At 42.9% G+C, this 23,583-nt stretch overlaps 2 protein-coding genes across 3 annotated transcripts in view; one reads left to right on the top strand and one right to left on the bottom strand.

The window, feature by feature from the left end:
- The first annotated feature begins 280 nt into the window (after positions 1–280).
- The window catches only part of LOC142817971 (acidic mammalian chitinase-like), a 43,183-nt gene continuing 19,880 nt past the window's right edge, over positions 281–23,583 (top strand). Inside the window, exons 1-6 of one of the 2 annotated variants that reach the window (XM_075896062.1) lie at positions 281–504; positions 3,248–3,569; positions 5,290–5,416; positions 6,272–6,396; positions 9,186–9,315; positions 10,476–10,643. In XM_075896062.1, coding sequence (XP_075752177.1) covers positions 426–504; positions 3,248–3,569; positions 5,290–5,416; positions 6,272–6,396; positions 9,186–9,315; positions 10,476–10,643 — 951 coding nt within the window. In that variant the 5' untranslated portion in view covers positions 281–425. The remainder of the gene's footprint in view (positions 505–3,247; positions 3,570–5,289; positions 5,417–6,271; positions 6,397–9,185; positions 9,316–10,475; positions 10,644–23,583) is intronic. The other variant, XM_075896058.1, reaches the window with a different exon arrangement.
- On the bottom strand, positions 12,289–22,960 carry LOC142817978 (uncharacterized). The gene is made up of 4 exons (XM_075896087.1): positions 22,177–22,960; positions 19,269–19,469; positions 16,327–16,390; positions 12,289–12,378 (listed from the first exon to the last, which is right to left on the bottom strand). Exons 1-4 carry the CDS (start codon positions 22,393–22,395, stop codon positions 12,359–12,361), a joined length of 504 nt encoding a protein of 167 aa, XP_075752202.1. The 5' UTR covers positions 22,396–22,960; the 3' UTR covers positions 12,289–12,358.

Below are 23,583 nucleotides of genomic sequence, written 5' to 3' on the forward strand. Positions count from 1 at the left end.
CTCGTCAAGCTACTTCTCACAGTAGCTTTTTGCGGCCGCCCCATCCTTTTGTGGAAAAGTAAAATAAAGATTTGATTTGATTTAATTTGAAGTGTATCTGTTGCGCTCCCTCGCCCACTGATAAGTCGGCCGCATTCAAGCGGCAGGTCTGACGCATCGTGTTTGTAGTACATCGCGCGGCGCAAACAGAAGCCAGCCGCAAGCAGGAATGAAGGACGTCACTCGTGGTATCGCCCTTCGAGTTTCGAAAGCGGGCACCGTTATCGTTTTCCGACTCTCCTCCGCCGCTTCGCCGAGCCCCCTGCGTCGTCAGACAAGGGGTGCTTGGCCCGAGCGAAACGCGTACAATCGCGACGCTTACAGCGAACGAGAAGACGCAAGCGTTCGCTTGAGAACGCCACAGCTCGCGGATAAACAACGTCATTATGAGGTGGACATGCACATCCCTAATATGGGTTCTTCTCGCTGTAGCTGCAACAGCCCAAGAGGATAGATATAATAGAGGTGAGCGTTGATCTCTTTGTCATTGAGAGAGTGCGTTTTTACAACAATACGTTTATTTTTTTCATTGAGAAGGTGTTATTTTATTTTATTTTTTATTTATTAATACTGTAACCCTCAGTTGAGGGTCATTACAGGGAGGAATATAAACACAAAACAAAAACAATACACAATGACAAAACAGACATTACGTTTCATGTTGCCGGTAGTACAATTCTAGCGAACACTCAAACTCTTTGACATTTGCGCTAGTAACAGCGTACTCTGGAAGTCTGTTCCACACTTCTATACTATACGGAAAAAAAGAATTTTTAAAGCCATCCAGACGCGCCCAAAAAGGCCTTATTGGGTGACTATGGTTCAACCGAGCTCCTCGTTTGAGTGCAGGTTGTATGTATGGGTCTTTATTCATTTTGATTTCGCCTCTTATAATTTGAAACAGGAGTTTTAACCTTTGCTTTTTGCGGCGCACTTGCAGGGGTTCTAGCGCACATGATTTTAACAAATTTGTGACGGATTCTGTCCTCCGGTACCGCGAGCAAATGAAGCGCACTGCTAGCCTTTGAATTTTTTCTATTTTATCTCTCAGTGACTGCTGATGAGGAAAACGTAACGTATGTATTAGTAACGTGCTGGAATTGTAGAGTCGTGCTTAGTACTGACCTTTTTCCGTTCGCTGCTTTATGCACGTGCCAAATGGAGCTTTCTTCGGCAGTGACGCAATGCAATGTTGAGAATGAGCAGAGGTGTGCTTTAACCATATTGGCTATTACTCATGCTTATGAAAGAAAGTAAAGCCTGCAAACACGGACATAAGATAAAAGAACCACGCAATATATGCGGCGTTTGTATTGCCTGGGTCTATTAACTTTTGTTCACGTTTGCACGCGTTGTTAGCTAACAAACATTTGTCTTCTAATACTATTAAACCTATCAGGTATAGCCACAAAGTTAATCTTGCATCATTCCATCTATGTGCCAACTTATTTGCGTACAGCTTCTTTCCTTCCATAAAATTGAAAAATGATATCAACTATCGTGAAATGAAGTCATTTTCATTAACGAAATTTTGTACAAGTTAATATCATTCATGCTGAGCTATATATCACCTGTTGTTTTTTTAAATTACGTAACATTCGAGATTCCTACAATTTTTTTATTAGATTTGTGTTGAAAAATATTCTGGTGTGTATGTGATGTATAGCCCGCGCTAGTCCAATGGGACACCAGTTTGTATAAACAAATGTGCTTTCTTTTTTCAAGGTGAATTTCTATTAACCAGCTCAGTGTTAATTCTGTCATTTTAAATTTATGTTATATTTTTTTATCCGGCCGACTTTATTATTAAGTGTCAGGTACGCATAAATAATTTCAAAGCAGCCGAAAACAGAGTCGTGTTTTGTTTTCTCGCAATTTGTCTTTTTTTTTTCGTGTCAAACTATCTTTCAGCTTTGCGAATTCAAGTCAATGTGGGGCAGCTCAAATGCAGAGAAGGCCACTGGACATGAGATGAGAAACCGCCATTTCACGCCTAATATAAAAGAGTCAGGTAATGAAATTCTAAACGAGTGGTTGCTCTCTCAGCGAGCTAAAGAAAGTGGATACAGATCAAGCTTGAATATCTCGCAGCGAAAGTGACACAGCGAGTTTATTAACGCTGAAGCATCGCTTGCGCCTGTTCGTCGTATGAAGCTGCTAACAATGGCTACATTAAAGCAGATTTTTTTTTATTTTAATGCATACGTGTGCGTGCGAAAGAGCCCTCTACCACCCCGACAACCTTTTAAAAAAAACTCGCAAGGTTTTTTTGTTTTTTTAAGAAATGTATATAATGGGAGGTTGGCGCCAATGCGTGGCACCGGCTACTCCTCTTCTGTTGCTCAATAGTCGACATCGCATATTTTGTAACAAACACAAGGCTATACATATGTACATAGCACAACGCTTACGCTATGAGTCCACGTTTTTTAATACTGAGTGTCCACACCACACAGAAATGTGTCCACACTACATAGAAATGTGTCCACACCACACTAAGAGTTTGTAAAAACACAAGTAATGACGCCAATTTAAGTGTTCACACAAAACATGAAAGTTCAATAAAATGTCTAAGGTGCTCTTGTCGCTTAAGTAGTGAATTGTTTTCAGAAACGTTTTCCCAAAAATATCGTAGTGAAACATGAAAATATTGTTTTGAAACATAGCGGTTAACAGTGGCGGTAATACATTTTCTTTTTCCTCTAGTACTTTTCAGCTATTTCTGATTCTCCCAGAAAATGGATGACTGCACGCGCTGCAGTGGCTTGTACCTTTTTTTTTTTTTTTTGGCCTCAAAATTTTTGCAATTGATGGAGGTCGCTTATCAAAGAATTTAGTTTTCGTAAAAGGTTCTTTTGGGGAACTTCATAATTTTCACAATGTAGAAGAATGTGCTCCACGTCTTCTTGAGCTTCTCCACATGAGCAGACAGGACTGCTAGCTTTCCTTATTCTATACAGGAAGGCCATTGTGTAGGCTGTACCAAGTCGAAGCCTATGGATGACTGTTTCTACCGATCGGATAACCTTTAACGGAATAATAATTTCTATACCGGGATCAATGTTATCCTTACGCATTTACTTAAGACGACTAGAAGGCGGAGGCCATCGTCCTTTTCTTCTTAGTCTATGTATTTAAAGCACAGGGGCTTTAGTTGTATTGATGGCGCTTGAATTTCTCAATCTATTTCAATTTTCGACTCGTACAGTGCCAACCATGCACCAGTCATCAAGCCACGTTCCGGCGTGGCGGGGGCCGGCGGCTAAGAAGCGTGTCTGCTACTACGTCCTGCCACCCACGTTGGACCCGGGCCCGGCGATGGCCCATCTATGCACGCACCTGTTGTGCGGATTCGCTGCCGTGCGCGACGACGCATTAGTTCCGGAACGGCCGGAGGACACGATTCAGTACAGGCGGCTGGTGGCTCTGAAGACCACCAATCCGTCGCTGAAGGTGATGCTGTCCCTGGGAGCGCTTGGCTCCAAGGGAGTATTCAGCGCTGTCATCGCTTCGTCGGATGGAAGGAAAAAGTACGAGTCTATCCTCTGCTGGAGGAAGAAAGTTTAAGCGGAAAGACAGGGAGGTTAGCCAGTTCTTAGACCGGCTGGCTACCCTGTGCTGGGGAAAGGGGTGAGGGGAATGAAAGATGTTAAAAAGAAATGTTGCGAAGAGAGGGAGAAATTACAAAAAAAATTGCGACAGAGGAAAGGCAACATCAAAGAGTATAAGACACTAAAGTCTGTCTCTGAGGCCAGTTGTCCGCAAAAAGCGCAGCAAAGCTTTCAAAGCCTTCTGGGCTGAGGATGGGCTCGGCCAATGACCCAGAATATTTTGTTCCGACAAAGGCCGATCGTCTAGTCTATCCAGAGCTGCAGTGAGTTCTTGTCTTTGCGCGTTGAAATGGGTGCTCTTCTGCTGGCTCTTCTCTTGAGCCTATAAGTATCTAGTTTTTTTAGTATATTGCCCATAGAAACAGCGCAGCCGTGACCAGCAGTTAAGAGAGAAAGCGGCCCCACGTTGGGCATTTTGATATACCACCGTAGTCGGAAAGGCTTTTAGACTCTTATTAACTTGTAACGTATTCTCTTAGAAGGAAGATTTTGGAGAACAAAAGGGACGCTGTATGTACGCCCTTCATAAGGCGACGTTGTCGTCTGCACAGAGTGGTCGACAAAGGCATATACTCCGATATGCCGCGACGGACTGACAGACCTCGCACGTAGGCTTGTCACTGCAATATTGTTTTATCACTTTGAGACACAGCTTTGAGACACAGTTTTCGGCATCATCCACCTTCATTTTAGCGTAACAGTTGCATGAAAAAATGGTAGAATGCTGCGAGTAGGTCTGACTGGTTTTTCAGTAGGTGGTCCTATCTTCCTCGGTGCTCCTATTATAGACGTGTAATTTCTAATACTTTATGAACGACACGACCAGTCGAAATCGTGTCTTTTTCGCGTTGTGCAGTGAATTTGCAATATCAACACACTGTACGTGTTCGCGAAGTAGTTATTTATTCGCATAGGCGTGCGCCCTACTCACCTGAGTGTGTGTATGTGGGGGTCTGCCCCAAACGTCGACTTTATAAGGAGCTGGGGCACTGCGACCAGCCTTCGCCCCCGCCCCCAACTCCCTTTCCGAAGGGGACCCATGTGCACGCTTACGTTTCTTCGGGTACGTATTTGTACATATGTCACATCGACGAGCCTTTGTAAAAGTGTATGCGTGTGCAATCGTGGGCTCAGCGAAAGGAAACGCTGACGTCATGCATGCTTAAGCAAAATTTACTTGTGACGTGTGGATACGAATAGGAGGTATTGATTTTCGAGACGTGCCTTTGTATCTATTTAAACGTTCGCAGAGACTAAAAATTCTCGGACACGGTGTGCCGCTGGAGCCGGCGTATCGACAAGCGCACTTTTCTTTCAAGGCTGCAACTTGAAGAGGACAAGTCCGCTGGTGGAAATCCCGGCTCAGCAACATCCGCATGTTCGTGAACTTTTAGTCTCAAGCTTCCTCTTTTCCCTGACCTGCTTTTTGTGTGCGTGTCCTTCAACGTTTAGTGCTACGAGCACTTTTGTGCCGTGGCAACTGCGTTCAGCTACTGCGCCCTCAAGAAGGTAACTTCAGTGTTCAAACGTATATATATATACATCATATACACACAGCTGTTGCGCTCGAGTAACGAACATGCCGAGTAGCACACAAATATAGATACTTCACCGTCCTAACAAATATTTCTTCGAGCAGGTTTGTAGCATCAGCTATAGCGGTCCTTCGCGAGTACGGATTCGATGGCATCGACTTTGACTGGGAATTTCCTGGACAGGGAGCTCCACCGGAAGAAGACCGCAAAAACTTTGACGTCTTTCTCAAGGTGAACCCTTCTGGAACTTCCTCCACTGAGCGTTTGCGGAAGGCCGCAGATCATGTTTCCGACTTCCATGCAGTGCTCGTCTGTGTAGCCACAAAACAGAGGCAATGAATCTATATTGCATATAGCCTACAGCACGGGAAAAGCTCAGCACCAATTCATGGAAGATAACAACGTACATTTATATAGGTAGAAGTGTACTAAAGAGACTCCAAACATTGATGTTAAGATGAGCAAGATTACTTTATCATACTTCTTAATGAAACAAAAAAAAATATATCCACACTTAATTCGGTGGGCCGTAAAAAAATGCAAGAGCAAAAAGTGTTGTCAATGTCATAGAAGCGCACTATAGCGTGATAAATTCTTACGACGCTTACTCACGTTCATATTTAGCTGCTTACAGGTAACCTACTACTACTTTTCAACCCAAACGAATCAAATGGTGATTGTCTACTTTTACATGTAACAGTTTCACAGAATCATGCTTATTTGTTCATGTATACTTTATGAAGAGTTGAGAATGCTGCGCAAGTTCCACCGTCAAAAATCACCTCCACCAAGCTCCACGTTTCAGAACGTACTTTTCACGGAAACGAAAAATTAAAACGAGCCTAAATTAATAAATCACCGAAATTAGCGACTGTGGTACGTTGTCGGCCGATTCTGTAGAAGTTATTCAAGTTGATCAGCGGAATGTCAACAATGGAACATTCCTTAAAGGCGATGATTATTGCAACAAACGCTCCGACGGAGCTGAAGTAAGCTGTAACAATACGTCCACAGTCTTGGCCAAGTGAACATCATTCTTTAAAAAGTACCCATTTTTGCGAGTTTCAATGCGGGTCTCGTTTTCAGGAAGTCCGCGAGTCATTCAAGAACGAGTCGGATGCAACTCACCGCAACGAATTGTTGCTGTCAGTCGCTGTGGCAGCAACGGCGGAGCTCATCCAGCAAGGGTACGATGCGACAGCCATCTCGCGGTGAGTTCTGCCTGTGTTAAGAAGGTCAGCCCTTTTGAACGGCGAAGAGAATGACCCACAACCTAGGGTAAAGTGAGCTAGCTCACTTTACCTAGGATGTGGGTCATTCCCTCCCCCGCCAATAGTACATAGTATGTAGCCTGTTATAGTTTATAAATTGCACACTAGATGGCGCTGTGAGTCAAAGTAAAATTGTATGTAAGAGCACTATATGGCGGTAGGGTATTCCAACCGAGCCAAGCTTGGTTAACCTCCCTGCCTTTCCTCTCTATTTCTCTCTCTCTCTCTCTCTCTCTCTCTCTCTCTCTCTCTCTCTTATAGTTGATGATTAAAGTGGGGGGTTGGCCAGACAGACGACAGACAAACAGACAGACAGACAAGACAGACAAGACAGATAGACAAGACAGACAGACAAGACAGACACTTCACCCCACTCATCATCATTCACTCCGTTGGTATGCTGTAATTTTTGTAATAGTTATATTACATATAGAAACATGCGCTATGGAAACAATAGAGAGTGGAATGACATTGAACAAATTAAAATATATAAATACTAATGAAAACACTAAGTTTGCACAAAAGGGTCGCCAAAATATGTATGTATGTATGTATGCATGTATGTAAATTATTTGGTAGACGGGAGGGATGGTTTGATCTAGCGGATAAAAACGAGATAGAGGCCGAATTCAACACAATAGCTACTACCCTCATTCCAACGACAGCGGCACGCATACCCAGCACGCGTTATCGGGTCTGGAGCTGTCAAACATCGGATTCCCCACCTCCTAACTTCGTATTACTATTTAGCGTGGGGCTCCAATATCTTACGTACCAAAACTTTGAAGTCGCCCTGAAGCCCTCCGCACAGGGGGGTTTCCGGGCTAACTCTGGTCACATGGGTTTCGTTGTCGTGCATCCACATCTAAGTACAAGATCGCCTTTACATTTCGTCCCGTCAAAAAGTGGCCGCCGTTGTCAGAATCAAACACCAAGACCTGAGTAGCGCACCAGTAGCCACATTGTCCGGCTCATTTGGTGGGTGTTGTGTTCGGCAAGCCAGTTCTGCGAAAGCGGGCAAGATGGGGTATAAGGTTCATCAAATGTAAAAGTGGTTCGTGTGTATTATGAATTTATTATGCTATGAAAGAACAGTTTTGTACGAATTTATCAGAAGTGGAACCTTTGAGATATTCACAATGCCCGTAGTTTTATGCGCATTCATGGTCACACGCAGGCATTTAACTTATCATCACTACCTCGAGCCATTGCATATTGGAACGGTCTTCCCGATCATGTTGTATCCATTTGTAACCGTGAAATCTTTCGTGACAACCTGAATTCGTTGCACTCTAGCATTGTATAACGCTGTTGCACCTTGATTTTTGATTTTTGTAATCTTTTATATATGTATATATTTTTTCGTCTGCTTTTCTCCTTTATTGTTATTTTGTTTGTATACTGATGCCCCCCTTACTCAATGCCCTTCAGTGGGCCTGTAAGGTATTTTGAATAAATAAATAAATAAATAGTAAACTCATCCTGGTCCGGGAAAGCTTTCTACGTGGGAAAAGCGTATGGGTACCCTTTGTAGCTATAATCACGCACTTTTATACTTTCCATTTCAAGCGTATCTTTGTATATTTGTAAGCAAAGTGAGGCAATGGGCTAGATGGTTTTTCGTGACTGGAAAAAAATACTGAGAGGAGAAAAGGGCATGCTCCACTTCTATTCTGCGCACATGAAGTTAGCAAAGATGAACATTGCTTACGCAAGCATGATACAGTATACATGAAGTTGCTGCGCACAAAGATGCGATGAGAGCTTTGACCTGCAGATACAGCGCCTACAAAAAAGTGGCTACCCAGGCAGCATGCTGGTATCAGCTGGGGAAAACATTCTAAAACAGATGAAACGAAAGAAAACCTTAAGCATGACAAAAAGCGGGTAGTGGTACCATACAGTCACAAGAGCATCCCATAAACTAAAAAATACCAGAGCGAGGCATGAGCTGGATGTTGTCTTCTCAGCTCAAGTCGAGTTGGAATGAATGTGCCAAAAATTAAACGACCCTCATGCGAAGAAATAATCATGCCGAACACGTTATGCTAAAAAAAAATACCTTGAATATGAAGTAGGCATCGTACACTCTATCCCACTAACATGTGGCAAGGATATGTTGGGCAATCGGGAAGATGCATCAACAAGCAGCCTAAAGGGTCTCGCTATGCATGCCAGCAGACAGCAGTCACAGGCAATCTTTCCATGCACTGCAGGGAGAATGGGTGTAGCCCAATATTTGAAAAAACAACGTTTTGGCGAAATCAAACAATAAAACTACACGCGAAATTTGCGAAGCCTTTCGCATATCAGACCAATAAAGCGCATGCGTCAGTTCCAGCTTCATTCTACTAAACCCCACGGAAATCAAATTCTTCAGAAGCCAGAAATAGCAATTGAATTAGCATACTCGGATAAGAACTTGGAATCAGCACCACATCTAGTGATCGGTATCTCCCCACTTGTAGCATCTGAAGACAGTTGAGCAAGATTGCCGCGCCCCACCCTCTTCGTAAACCGACTTTTCTCTTTCCTGGAAGCTTTCTTTCTTCCAAGTTATTTCAGTGAACTGCAGTTGATAGTTTGCGCTTGTAGTGTCCCCTTCAATTTTCGTCTCCTCCCTAACTTCGATTTTCGCAGCAACTGTAGCGCAATTTTTTTTTCAGTCTTGTATAATTGTCTCTCTACATAACGACAGTGTTCGACGCTGTCCTTCCTCCACCATGCAGGTACGCTGACTTCATCAATTTGATGACCTACGACTACCACATGTACAAGCCTTACCTACCGTTCACGGGCCACAACAGCCCCTTATTCAAACGCAAAGTGGAAGAGGGCATTTTCTCTACGCTTCACGTGGTAAGTCATTCTCCGGGTAAAGCCCGCATGCCATTTCCCCCATTGAAACTTGCGCAAATGACGAAAACGACGTATTCGTGGGGCGCTCTTCAAATTTATCTTAATGATCGTAACAGTGTGTTGTTTGCGGAATCGAAGGAGTCCAGCGCAGATACTTCGCGGTGACGTACTTTCCGAACATAACCCAATTCCCTTAAACAATTGCTCATTTGATTTCGTGCATCAGGATACTTCGCTTCGCTCATAGCATGCGGAATAAACTGCAGTCGTAGGACACCATAGAACAATGCTTCTACAAAGTAGAAACTTTGAATGTATACAGATATGAGGTCAAGCAATCCGTTTCGTTTCGACCGAAGTGGTAAAGAATGACTCGGTATGTCTCGTAACCATACGGTTTCGGCACGTGAAAACCCAGAATCGGGGTAATTTTTTTTCTCAGCTATCAGAATCAGAGGATTCATTCCGAGAGATGTTTATGAAAACGGGGCAAGACGAAGAAGACGCGCACACAGCATGTGTGCGTTCCCCTTCGTCCTGTCGCTTCTTCATTGGTGGGGTGAGGTGGTACTTGAACTGCAAGAGGGCAGAGCGCCAAGGAAATCAACCCTCGGTCCTTTTGTGTCCGTCTACTCAGCCATTTTTTTTATTTACCGTAATACACTATATCAGCTCGAGTACGACGAACCAATTAACTCGCCCAATCTTCTGCACTTGGGGTGTGGTGGGCCTTCATGGCTGAAGAGAGGGGGAGGGGGGGCAAGAGCTTCATTTTCACCCCCTGCCTACGCCCATGCTTGGAAATACCGAGGGGAAACGTGTCAACGGGATTATTCTGTGCTGCGTTCTCTTATTTGAACTGCTTTATGCATAGCCCAGTGGCGTAACAAGGGATAAAGGCAGACCGGGCCCGTGGTCCCTCCTCCCCAGGTATATTTTTCGCCGTGATATACAGAGCAAAAAAATGACACTTGACCACTTCTGCCCACCTGCCCCCCGCCTTCAGATCGAGGTAGAGGAACCATAGATCTAAATGGCTGCCCCCTCCCCCCCCCCCCTCCCTCCAGGGAAATGTTACTTACTTCGCCCCTGACATAGCCGCACTGTTTTTTTCCGAAGCTGAGACTGCTCTCATATCACGAACACGCTTTTTTGCGCAGGCCTGGTCGGCAGAGTACTGGGTGGAGCTGGGTGCCGACCGTTCCAAACTCGTCGTGGGGCTCCCACTGTACGGGCGCACCTACACGCTCCTGCGGCCAGAGTCGCATGGCTTCGACGCACCAGCCACGGGCATTGGACCGTGTGATGGCTCCGTCCCATACCCTTGGGTACGTGTGCCTGTTGTTCATATATACAGAGAGAATGATAGATAGCAAGCCGAATCTAAAGAAATATTGTTAACCTATACGACTGAAAGGTATCTCAGTTGTCCAACAGAGTACAATGTACGTATAAAGTGCATTGCTAGTCGAACATCCAGGGCTTGACGTCTCCCTCCTACATCGGAAGAAAAAGGGGGGAAGTGTAGCGGGGGGGGGGGCTTATGTATTGGCGATGTATACACAAGTATATATATACACTATGGATGAAATGGTAACAGATGTGTTTGGGGCGATCACACTGTAGAGAGGTCAAATGTCTATAGAACTGAAGAAATGCTTATGTATGTTGTACAAATATGTGTATTATTCCTAGTGCACTCAATGTGCCCCTCCAATCAAGTGCAAAAAATTGCACTTCGGAAAAGATAACTCGAAATTAATGCGAGGTAAAAACACATCACATTAGCTCGCGGTGCCGAACCATGAGAATGAAAGAACTATAAGAACAAGGATGGGGTGGATCATATTCGGCAAGAATTCCGAAATCATGAATGGTAATTTACCGCTAACCCTCAAGAGGCGAGTATAAAACAGCCGTGTCTTGCCTGTACTTACCTACGGTCCAGAAACTTGGAGGCTTACAAAAAGGGTTCTGCTTAAATTGAGGACGACACAGCGAGCGATGGAGATGGATATGGTAGGTGTAACCTTAAGAGACAAGAAGAGAGCAGAGTGGGTTAGGGAACAAACCGGGGTTAAGGATGTGATATTTTAAATTAAAAAGAAGAAATGGACATGGTTCGGGCATGTAACACGTACACTGTAAAAAAAAATGTCTCGGTACACAGCAAAAGCTGCTGGTAAATCGTTGCCGGAGGCATTCTGTAAATGAGTAACAGCAGGCTCCGTATCACGAAGTCTCTGTTATACATTTTTCCGTATTCTCTTTCACATCATATCTGTATTCCTGAACACAGCAGATCTGTTATTTCAAACACAGCAAATCTGTTAACCCAAACACAGCAAATCTGTCAACCCAAACACAGCAAATCTGTCAACCCAAACACAGCAAATCTGTTAACCCAAACACAGCAAATCTGTTATTCCAAACACAGCAGATCTGTTATTCCAAACACAGCAAATCTGTTATCCCAAACACAGCAAATCTGTTATCTCAAACACATCATGACTCTGTTTGTAGGAATACAGAATTTGCTGTATTTAGAGGAGGAATAAACGGAGATCGCTGTAGAGCAGTCTGGCTGTAAATTATTCCGTTATTATTAATGAAAACAGAAGCTTCAGTAAAACACCTGGTTTCGTTTAATGGCTTTTCTGTGCTTGACTAAGGTTTTGTGTAGTTTCTTTGCCTTGAAGGAAAGAGTTGTTTCACTGAGCATAAAATAAACTTAGTTTTGGTAGTAACTTAATTTGTGAAAAACTAACACAAGCTTTTGTTGACCAGTACTGTCGAAAAGCCGATGTTTTACGGGATGGAATGGAATGTTTATGTGGCTGCCTGTAGATTCTCATGATTGAGTTTTATGTCCAATTTTATGTACTGTTTCAACCTACACTAATGCAGTCTTTATGTACTGTGTGTGTGTAAACCACCCCTGCTGCTGCATACCATATAAATAATAATGCAACATTAACAAAACACAGATGAATTTATTTACATATAATACATGTGCTGTAGCTTGCTACATCACCATTCTTCATCACTTCAGCATGTTTATGCCTGAAAAGAATGTGAAAAACAAGTGATCAAATGAATGCAAGAAGCAACTTACACACACTTTATAATGCCTTCTCTGTGTATGTATATGGCCCTTGATACAAAAAGTAGGGGCACGTGGTAGAGCAAAATGTGAAAAAAAAAATCGCTTTGTTTTCTTTGCAATTTGGGGAGGGGTGTCCCTTTGTGCATCCACATTCGTGCTTTTCATAAACAGCATTTTTGGTGGCTCAAAACCAGTTTTTCCAAAAGGAAGTAGCCAGTGAAAACACACTCTAGTGCAAGCCCCTTGCATTCGCTCTATGCTTACGGCCTAATTTTCTGACGTACAAAAGTCAAAATGCTTGTCTAGAGTCAGCTGTGTATAGAAGATTGTCGGGTAACTTCTAAAGCAGTCCGAAGACACTGTGCACCTTTGTATTCACAATCCGCCTTCAGAATACATAGGTTGGAACACTTTCAGCTCCTAGCATCATTACACCTTGCATTTGCCGTGCTTGTCGATAACCTTAGATGCTGGGGGTAAAGAAGGTTCTGAGGAAGTGTAAATTTCGTTGAAGCCCGTACAGTTTTCTTGTTAATGTGAATAAATCCCTGTGACGTACTGAGGTGCTGAACCAGCAAGCTCTTTATTGTTAAACCTCCCAGCCTTTTCAGCATCTTTCGAGGTGAATCACGTATATACATGGGGACAACGGGTATGCTCTAATGGACATGGACTAATATTTCTGATGCAACTGAATAACAATGTGTGAGAACGACTCAGTGTAAGTGTTGAGTTAATGGGAATTGAGTCACAGAATCTTTCCTTTCTTTGTTTAGGGTGAGAGTCCTAGAAATGGCGACATTGAATATTTTTTTTGCATTTAATAATGGTAGTATCACACGAGCCTCTATTCTGAGATAGGATTGAAGCTTGGCCAAACTACAATGAATTTGCTGGAAATCGTTGACCACACTTGACGATACGTTGCAGATAGAGCTGAATGACATCTCACAAAAAAAAAAAAACAAGACAAGCATTGCGAGAGGCTCCACGGCGAAAAATTGACTTTGGCAGTGATTACCAAGCTTGTAACTACTAAACAAAATAATTGAACAGTGTTTCTGACAGTGCGATCACTTTTCACCTGTTTTTGAACTTTATTCCATATCTCAAAACAGTTTTTTATTACTTAGCTACCATTATTTCCCATGTATTTTAAGATAACCAGTTGATTATTTTTTTTGTATACAGCTACTGAAGCAAAATAGAAGCTATGCACTTTACCGTTATTGTGTTACAAATTTTCATAGATGCCAATTAACTCAAAAGTCAAGCTCTAGTGGTAAAAAATTCACAAAAATTCTATATTATGAAGTTAAAAGAGCAAAAAGTTTGGAAGAAAATGATGTATGGATTATATGAATATCCCTTTTAGTCACTGAGAAAACTACCTAAAATCAGCAAAAATGCACAGGATGTATAGGGCCTGCCCGGCGCTCCTGAGAAGTTTCCCACTGGCTCTGATCATGCTCAGAATGAGCAGTTACATTTTCAGAAATATTTGTTGCTATTGTATAGCAGAATGCACGGGTGAATACCTATACTGATTTTCAACTTTGCATTCTGCTGTTAAGCTCTATGTGCCACATATAGCTACAAATTATGGCTGAACTTTCTTAATATAGATTTACCAGCGCAAAAAAAGACGGCACATATTTTAATCATGAACCAACTCGCCCAAGCAGCAGCTTTAGTGAAATTTTTTAAGCACTGTTTATTGATCACAGAATGTTTTTTTTCACTATGCTGAGGTGGGAGGGGGGGGGGGTTGAGGATCCTGTAAAAAAACTGAAAGAGCTTGACCTGAACTAAGAAACATCATGTGAATATACACTACACTTATTCGTAGCCAGGCGGTGGCACACCGGGCCCGTGCCTCTCCCCTCCTTCCCCCCAAACTTTTTTCTCCATGAAATACTTAGCGCAAAATTACCATTTGCCTGCCCAGACCTCTGGTTCAGATCAAAAAGGGCCCCCTCCCCCTAAAAAGTTCTGTGTATGCCCTTGGTTTAGATGAATGAATTTCCAAACCCTGTTTAACATAAGCATCAGTGAGATTAGATAGATATATGGGGTTTAATGTCCTAAAACCACATATGGTTATGAGAAACGCTGTAGTGGAGGGCTCCGGAAATTTCGACCACCTGGGGTTCTTTAACGAAGCATCAGTGAGATTGATAACTAGGATAAAATTAAGGCCAAACCTTCCATTTTTCTCTTTTCACAACATACTATATGTCCTTGGCACAATTCACAGTATATAGAAATCTCAATTGAGAGTGCATTTTCATGTGCTGGCTCTTGTGAAATAATAGCAGTATATTTTGACTACACTCCGAAGGACAAAAAAAAAGAAAACGCCAGGCTCATAATACTTACAAACAAATTAAATTGAAAATGCAAAGCCACAATCAAGATAATATTCAGCTCTAATAACCGGATATCATCAGAAAATGTGTATGATTCATGCTCACACTTTCACTGATTGAAACGCAGCTTCTGGGCCAACTTCATTATCTTTGTGTGCACACTTGTGCGAGACTTCTGGCCACCTTCGCACCTGCTGCCCTTTTTCGTGTTGGAGCCCTTTAAGGTTATCAAGGTGTGGTTCAAATGAAACATATGAGAAGAGCACAAGGATGGGTACAGACTCGTCAATGGGCTTCATTTAGAACACGTATGGTTACACGCTACAGTCTGCAAATTCCTCATCTATGCATCATAGACTTGCATTAATTCTTGTACAATCTGAGCCAAATACGCTGGCCCAATCATTTTCCTCCTGAAAAAAAAAAAGAAGACCTCAGCAAGCTTAGGAGCCAATTGGTCAAGGCTGCATCTCCGAATTTCATTCTTGCCAGTAATGGCTGTCATAGTTTCTGACAAGTAATCAATGGACTTTCACTGAAGTCAGAGGCAGATAAGACCCTTGTCAGGAATCAACAACTTGTGTTCCCTGCGCCGTTCATATATATATTGGCCTGTTTGATTGATGTAAACATTCCTCCTGGTTTGATAAGCAACTAACAAACTAAAAGGTGTGGCACTTAGTGCAATTTTACACACCCTACTAGTGGTTTGTACGCTCCCAAAATTTTTCCAAGGCTTCCTTTGAAAAAATGTGCAATGGCCTTTTTCAGTCTTCGAATACGCACAATCATAAAATAAGTCTTCACATGCTCGTGGTAAATATGTTCAGAATGTATGATCTGATGTTAAAGTTGGGTTAATATTAAAGCACAGCATTTTGTCTGGTGAGCTAGTTTGTGGGTGAAGGTTACTCTTCTGTGCCGTTCAAGGTAAATGCTAAGACCCCGCATTGCCTCTATGAGGTGTGCAAGATTGCACTAAGTGCCACCCCACTGAGTTCGACGTGCGCTCGTCAAGTAGGATAACGAAGTCACTCAGACATGGAGGAATGTTAACATTGGTCATACAGGTCAATGTATAAATGAATGATGTAGGGAACACCAGCCCTTGATAAAGACCAGACAAGGTTCTCACCTGCCCAACTTAAATGCATACGAATTGTTTACTTTTAGTAAACCATGGCAGACTTTACTGGCAAAGACAAGAATTGAGATGCAGTTGTGACCCAATGGCACTTGAGCTTGCCTAGGCTTTTTTCCTAATGAACAAAAGCAATGATTGTGTCTGTGATACTTCACTCAGACTATCAGAATGAACGCAGGTTCCCTGCATGAGTGTACTGAATAAAACCCAGTTGCAGGTCTGCCCTCATCTTCCACTCTTCTCCTCCGACAACATCTGTTATTTAAGTGTATAAGTATCTACTGCACCTTGTAGCTGGAGTTAGGCTCACACTCATGTTGTAAAATGTCATCAATTTACTTGACCTCCTCGCACAACAATCAACACATAATGATATCGACAAGGGAACTCACCCAGTGCAATGATTGTAGGCGTTGATGGCAACTCGGCAAGCTTTTCAGTGATGCTTGTTCCCTCCTGGATGAGCAAAAATATCCCATGTACACAAAAGCACAAAGAGATATGTACAGTTGCGGCCATTCCAATATATAAATCAGAGATGCGATCCCTGCAATTCCGTTTTCCACCATGGTTCCTGGTCTATTGCAGGCTGTGTGCACCAAGTACAAATTACCTACCTAGGAGCCTTGAAACTTGGAACAATTTTAGAGCAAAGTAGAATGGATAGCGAGCACGCAAAAAAACCTGCTCACATTTTGATTCATTTTTCTCTTTGGATTACAGCAACATCATAGACAACTCTGAATGATTGCAGGTCAATATATCAATGTTAGTGGTGATAGTATTGCTTAAAATTATTTTGCATGTGCGACAGCAAGGGACAAAGTGAGCAACATCTTGCAACAACTCTGGCCTATTCCCATTCTTAGTGCCCTCCTCACTGCGTCGTAATGAGGCACTACAGCCAAAGTGACGAGAAACATTGTTCTGCAGTGCATTGCAAAAAACTAATGCTTTGTGCATGTGGAGCACTCTGATTGCACACAAACACTTTTTTTCCCATTGAGCCTGAAAAAGGCTAGTAAACCAAGTTTGTGCACTGTGGTTCACCATGCGTGCACCATGCCCCAACACAGTTTTTGTTGCATGAAGTCTCACTTTTCACAGCGCTACGTTCCTTCTCATTCACTCTGTGAACTTTATAGTCGGATGCTTGGGGACTTCACTCCCTATCCTAGTGGCTCTGATGAAACAATGGCACCTGCCCGCACTAACTGTTGGCTCAAGGGCAGTGTATTTTTTTTTTCAGAACATTTTTGTGACTACGACACAATGCGGATAACCAAAGTAAGTTCCACAAAAAAATTGAAAATTGCCTTTTTTTTACACTATCTTCAAATGCTGATACTTGTGACAAAGCGCGTGTTCCGGTGTAATTTTAATGAATAATGCTGCTGTACAAAGCCACCAAAATTACCTTAAAATGAAGCACAAAGGCAAAAGATATGCAAAGCTACACTATCCTCCTTTTAACTTGTGTCCAGCAATTCATGAATTAGGTATTTTTGGATGTTTAGCATATTTGTTCTGTCAAAAAATTTTGCTGCAGCGGTCACTAAATTCTCATACGGTAGCATTGCACTTGTTCTTTATGGGAAGAAAATACATCGATTAAGAAGTGTAAAAAAGTTAAGTCTGCTCAAAGTTCAGAAATTGTGAAATTAGAAGAAAACTGATTTCAGCAGTCAAAGTTTAATTTTCCTTTATACAAAAGCAGCTTTTTTCACAAAATTCAACTGAAAAAGCTATTGTTTTGTGCTAAAAACCTGCACAGCATTCAGTCGATCCCAGATATATTGAACTCGAAGGGGATCGCGATATATGTAGTTCAATATATCGATGAGTCGAAACACAAAATATGTGTATTTAAGGCATAAATTAGAGCATCTCAGACCTAAAAACAGTTTTTTGAAATCCTAACAAGCACTTAAAGAATGATTCTCTCACAATATGATAAAGAACAAGGCCTGAACATCTACTTTTGCAAGTTATCGCACTTCATTTCACTTGAAAATAGTCTGTAAACTTTTCTCTCTTTTTGCGTGCCACCAAGTTTCAGTTGTCCTCAATATCACTGGACCCTTCCAAGTAAGCAAATTCAGCTCATTCGGCCACAACAGCGCTGAGTGGCACTGAATGCCAATGTAAGCTCCGTAGAGCGTTGGTGGCGAAAGCAATAATTCCACGGCACCGTCAACATTGGGCATCATCTCGGCATCCATGCAGTCAGAACCAGCGACGTCGTCTTCTGCTCCAATGAAGCCGCTCGCTGTCCGAGATGGTGCCCGAAAACACTAACAAGGCATAGAATTTACTGAGGCATTGTACGCCCTTGACAGCAGTCATGACGCACTCAAAGTCGTCACCTGGCACAAAGCCCGCAAAGAAACAGTTCACGACTGTGCTTTACTTGAGGTCGCTCCTAGCACCAGCCATGATTTTTATCGCTACGAGCGTATCAATGTGTAGCGCCGACTTCCAAATGATGATTTATCAGTAACGAGGCGAGAAGTACACAGGTCCACAAGCCACAAAAGGCGATGCTGCCCACAAACGAGCAAGCTCCCACCGTCAGCATGTTGGTGATAGCGATGTCACTTGTGGCTTTGTCATTTTGTAACCGACAGCTGTTGCTTTGGTGCGGAAAGCTAGAAAAAAGCGTAGCCTCCGAAATGAGCGTTCTAAAACCGGAAGCACCAAAATACCTCATGAAGTTGCACATCTCGAAGGCCACGCTTTTCAGTCCCACATGCCATCATACACGATTGAATGCGAACATCGCAATGAGATCACTAAACTTCCTTAAGTCATTCCACTTCGTTTTGGTGCCCTCGGTCATCACCATGCCCCCACGTTAAAACCTGCAGATCGCACATCAAGCATACCGGTGCACTCACAAGTGCTGTGCAACGAGCTAGATCAGCAAGATGGAGTTTCAATGTTTCACTTTTCAGCACCCCCTTTTAGTCACTTGCACGCGAAAAGGGATCGGAACTTGTCGAATTGTGGCTATAAATGATCATTATTTGTTAGGAAAAATGCAATTTGTGGGCTTTAGCGTGGCTCAGAGTTCAATTTAGCGGATGTTCTGCTGTGCGTGAGTTCGATAGATGTGTACAGCAGTCCCGTATTTTTGCATGGGAAATTCAAGGGGATCTCTCAACTTTTTGATATAGCCAATAATTCGATATATCATAGTTTGATATACCCGGGATCGACTGTATTCTATAAAATCTAGAACCTAAAGCTGTTCTCAACAAACCAATACATCACTTTCTGAAAAGATGTTACTGTCCAGTTTTGTACTAACATAATGCAACAAAGTGAAACTTACTTCAAATACTTGGTAAAGGTAGTTCTTGTCTTCCTTAAAATGCGCGCAGAGGAATGGTAGCACAGCTACCTGGACTGCTTTTTCTCTTTGTCCTTCGTCTCTCACGCGCACCACCAGTTCCATAGTATGTTTCGTCGGCGCCTCCTCCATCATCTGAAATAATGCAGGCGCACAGGCCGCCATCCTCTCCTGGAAGATTTCCTGCAATTATTCCAAAAATCAAAGTAAATAACAGTTACTTGATAATAGATGAATTCATCTGTAGAGATATTAAAGTGAAAACTGATTGAAATGTAGAACTATATTACCACCCTACAATTGAGTGCAACAGCTGTGACACGCCAAAAAAAGAAGACAAAAAACAGACTGGTGGGGAATACCACCCTGAAACTACTGCACCAGCTTACTAGAACATGTTGTTGGCTAGTAGGTTCAGGCTGAAGAAAGGTAGGGACGTAAACCACATAGACAAGAAAAAAAGAAGTGGACGAGATAGAGCATTGATTGCAACAGATTTTGTTTGCAAAATAAAAAAGGCTCCTTTTGTTTTTGTAAACACCAAAGCATATGAGCAGGAAAATGGCGTGCACTCCACGATTATGACATCACTATAAAAAAAAAAAGGGGTTCAGCGGCAAATCGCTGTCACAACCAGACTCCCTTTCACAGTTATCTCCAACATCAGCAGGGGGTGTGCTACTGTGCTCTTGATCTGAACTGGATTCAATTTCAGGTACTTCCGTGCACTGTGTTGCAGTTTTGCCCCGGTGATACCTTGAAACATGTGTTCTGAAGGAACCTGCTGACCTCAGCACACTACCACAACCCACAAAAGGACACATAACAGCATCAATTCCACTCTCCAGATGGGCAGCTATGTGACCAAGAAGCTCCGTGCGAGTAGGCACACTCGCCCCGCATGACAACACAGAGCAGACAAACGCATCATCAGTCTGTTTGCTGCATCGCTTCTTGTGATGTCTGAAGACGTGACTTCTTAGGCTCTGATAGTTTTTAAACAAAGCTCCACAAGGCTCACAAGGGCAAAGGGCACCGCCCAACACACTGCTGTGATAGTGGTAGTGCTCGAAGTAGTCGGTCAATGTTGAAAATGTCTGTGCGCAATGCCGGCAAGTGGGCATTCTTCATTGATGTTATGGCTGCAATGAAGGTAGAGCACTTATTTTGCTAAATTACATTCACTGGCTTGTGCACTTTTTCAGACCGCCCAATTTTATAATAAAAACACTGCTACAATGGTAATAATACCTTACAGTCTACAATAGTAGAATCATTCCAATATCTGGTTAGCATGTCAGGTTATGTTCAATTTCATATGAACATTAGCCAATGCTTTTTAAGCAGTCCTCTATATAAGAGCACAGTGAATATAAATATTCTTGACCTGCTACAAATGTTTAAACTAAGTTGAAGCAGGCGGCGCAAGGAAAAGAAATAATGACGGAGACTGTAACATTAACTGCACAAATTCTACAGAAAACTGCACCCATACTTGCGCAACTTGGGTCTCTTAAAAGGCTATTCCTGAATGTGCAGTCAAAAGTGAGCTTAGCATATGCTCCAACATTACACATGTTCACAACTTAAGTAATGCTATCCATTATATCGCTAATGTTGACAACAGATGTTCATATCTTGCACATATGTGAAAGCAGCTTCAGCCTCTCAAGTGCAGCCAGGTCCAATATTGAATACAATTACTTTAAAATTTTAGCTTGAAACATAATTACTTTAAACAATTACTTAAAGCTTTTTGTGATATATTGACTAATCAAACAGTTGATACCAAGTATGAATTGCACCGTAGCCTGCCAGTAGTACGCGCAAGAGATGGAAATGGGTGGCTTCAAGATAGGGCACCCAAAACTTCGCATATGCGATCGCTTGATTCTGTTGCCATACACCAACTTCTTGGGTACACACAAGGACTCCCATGCTGGATTAGCTGCAGTTAAGCAGTAGTATGGCTAAGTGACGTGCAAATTCGCAATGTTGTCGGGTGTAAGCAATGTGTCGTGCAATTCCAAAGAAATGAACTGCTGAGCACGCAAATCAATAGACACAACAGAACATGCATGCGAAATGCGAGCGCCAATCGTACCTCACGGCTGTCACTCAAATTCCGCCAAGTACGGCAAAATAAGTTTACACACAGCCAAGTGACAGTTGCTGCCCCTGTCGTCTCCTACACCTATTTTTGTAGTAATGGACGTATGACTTGCAAGCGATGCAGGCATGGAAAACACGAGTGCTTTGTCTGCGCTCGATAAGACGACAAAGACACGTACACGCCTGGTGTGTACGTGACAGCAGACTCCTGCTGATCCGGCTTACAAGTGCACCTTATAACAGCCATGTGCATGGGCACCGAGGAGATCACTAATGAGTGCGTGCACAAACTGACCTGTGACATCCTCAAACTACAAAGATGCAACTCAACAGCAGGCTTCACCACAATAATACAATTAAGTGACACTAACAAAGGAAAAATGCCGTTATTGCTGAGTGCAAGCAATGCTTCATATAATTCCGAAGAATTAAACTGTTCACTGTACTGCTTCCTGCATGCGCAACTCAATAAAGGTGCAACACAGCGTGCGAGCACTATGGTCGTACCTCATAGCCGACACTAAAAATCCACAAAATGCACTGAAATATGCCTACGCACAGTAATGTTACCGTTGCTACCCCTACTGTTTTCTGTGCCTAATTTAGTAATAAGGTATGTATGAGCGATGCAAGCATGGCAAACACGTGTTTCATTATTCACCTTATAATAGCGACAGACATGTTACATGCCTAGCTCGTATGAGCTGTGGCATGCGAGTGCACCTTATAACTGTTTATAAGATAGGTAATGATCGATAACGGTGAAATAAATGCCTACCTGATTGTGATGTGTGCCAGGTGATGGACTTCGCAGGAAGGTGAGAGAGCTCTGACAATAGCCGCCTGCCTTGACCACGTAGGGTGCCAGAGACCACTGAGCTGAACAAGTGAAGAGTGCGCCAAAAAACTTGACAAGTGAGGAACCAAACAAATGAACTGCTAGCACTACTTGGTCCTGAGCACGTAAATCAATAACAAGATGCAACACAACCTGCATGCAAAATGCGAGCACCAATCGTACCTCACGGCTGTCACTCAAATTCCGCCAAGTACGGCAAAATAAGTTTACACACAGCCAAGTGACAGTTGCTGCCCCTGTCGTCTCCTACACCTATTTTTGTAGTAATGGACGTATGACTTGCAAGCGATGCAGGCATGGAAAACACGAGTGCTTTGTCTGCGCTCGATAAGACGACAAAGACACGTACACGCCTGGTGTGTACGTGACAGCAGACTCCTGCTGATCCGGCTTACAAGTGCACCTTATAACAGCCATGTGCATGGGCACCGAGGAGATCACTAATGAGTGCGTGCACAAACAGACCTGTGACATCCTCAAACTACAAAGATGCAACTCAACAGCAGGCTTCACCACAATAATACAATTAAGTGACACTAACAAAGGAAAAATGCCGTTATTGCTGAGTGCAAGCAATGCTTCATATAATTCCGAAGAATTAAACTGTTCACTGTACTGCTTCCTGCATGCGCAACTCAATAAAGGTGCAACACAGCGTGCGAGCACTATGGTCGTACCTCATAGCCGACACTAAAAATCCACAAAATGCACTGAAATATGCCTACGCACAGTAATGTTACCGTTGCTACCCCTACTGTTTTCTGTGCCTAATTTAGTAATAAGGTATGTATGAGCGATGCAAGCATGGCAAACACGTGTTTCATTATTCACCTTATAATAGCGACAGACATGTTACATGCCTAGCTCGTATGAGCTGTGGCATGCGAGTGCACCTTATAACTGTTTATAAGATAGGTAATGATCGATAACGGTGAAATAAATGCCTACCTGATTGTGATGTGTGCCAGGTGATGGACTTCGCAGGAAGGTGAGAGAGCTCTGACAATAGCCGCCTGCCTTGACCACGTAGGGTGCCAGAGACCACTGAGCTGAACAAGTGAAGAGTGCGCCAAAAAACTTGACAAGTGAGGAACCAAACAAATGAACTGCTAGCACTACTTGGTCCTGAGCACGTAAATCAATAACAAGATGCAACACAACCTGCATGCAAAATGCGAGCACCAATCGTACCTCACGGCTGTCACTCAGATTCCGCCAAATATGGCAAAATAAGTTTACACACAGCCAAGTGATAGTTCCTGCCCCTGTCGTCTCCTACACCTATTTTTGTAGTAATGAACGTATGACTTGCAAGCGGTGCAGGCA

This window comes from Rhipicephalus microplus, chromosome 1 (genome assembly GCF_043290135.1).
Source record: "Rhipicephalus microplus isolate Deutch F79 chromosome 1, USDA_Rmic, whole genome shotgun sequence".
Lineage (NCBI taxonomy): Eukaryota > Metazoa > Arthropoda > Arachnida > Ixodida > Ixodidae > Rhipicephalus > Rhipicephalus microplus.

What these genes read in the sequence shown, in the direction of transcription:
- LOC142817978 (XM_075896087.1), bottom strand. Translation starts at nt 22,395, where the DNA reads ATGCAGGTTGTGTTGCATCTTGTTATTGATTTACGTGCTCAGGACCAA. An exon ending in CTGGCACACATCACAATCAG is followed by an intron (nt 19,470 to 22,176) that starts GTAGGCATTTAT and finishes GAATAATTGCAG; the next exon opens with GAAATCTTCCAGGAGAGGAT. An exon ending in GCCTACAATCATTGCACTGG is followed by an intron (nt 12,379 to 16,326) that starts GTGAGTTCCCTT and finishes CATTCTTTTCAG; the next exon opens with GCATAAACATGCTGAAGTGA.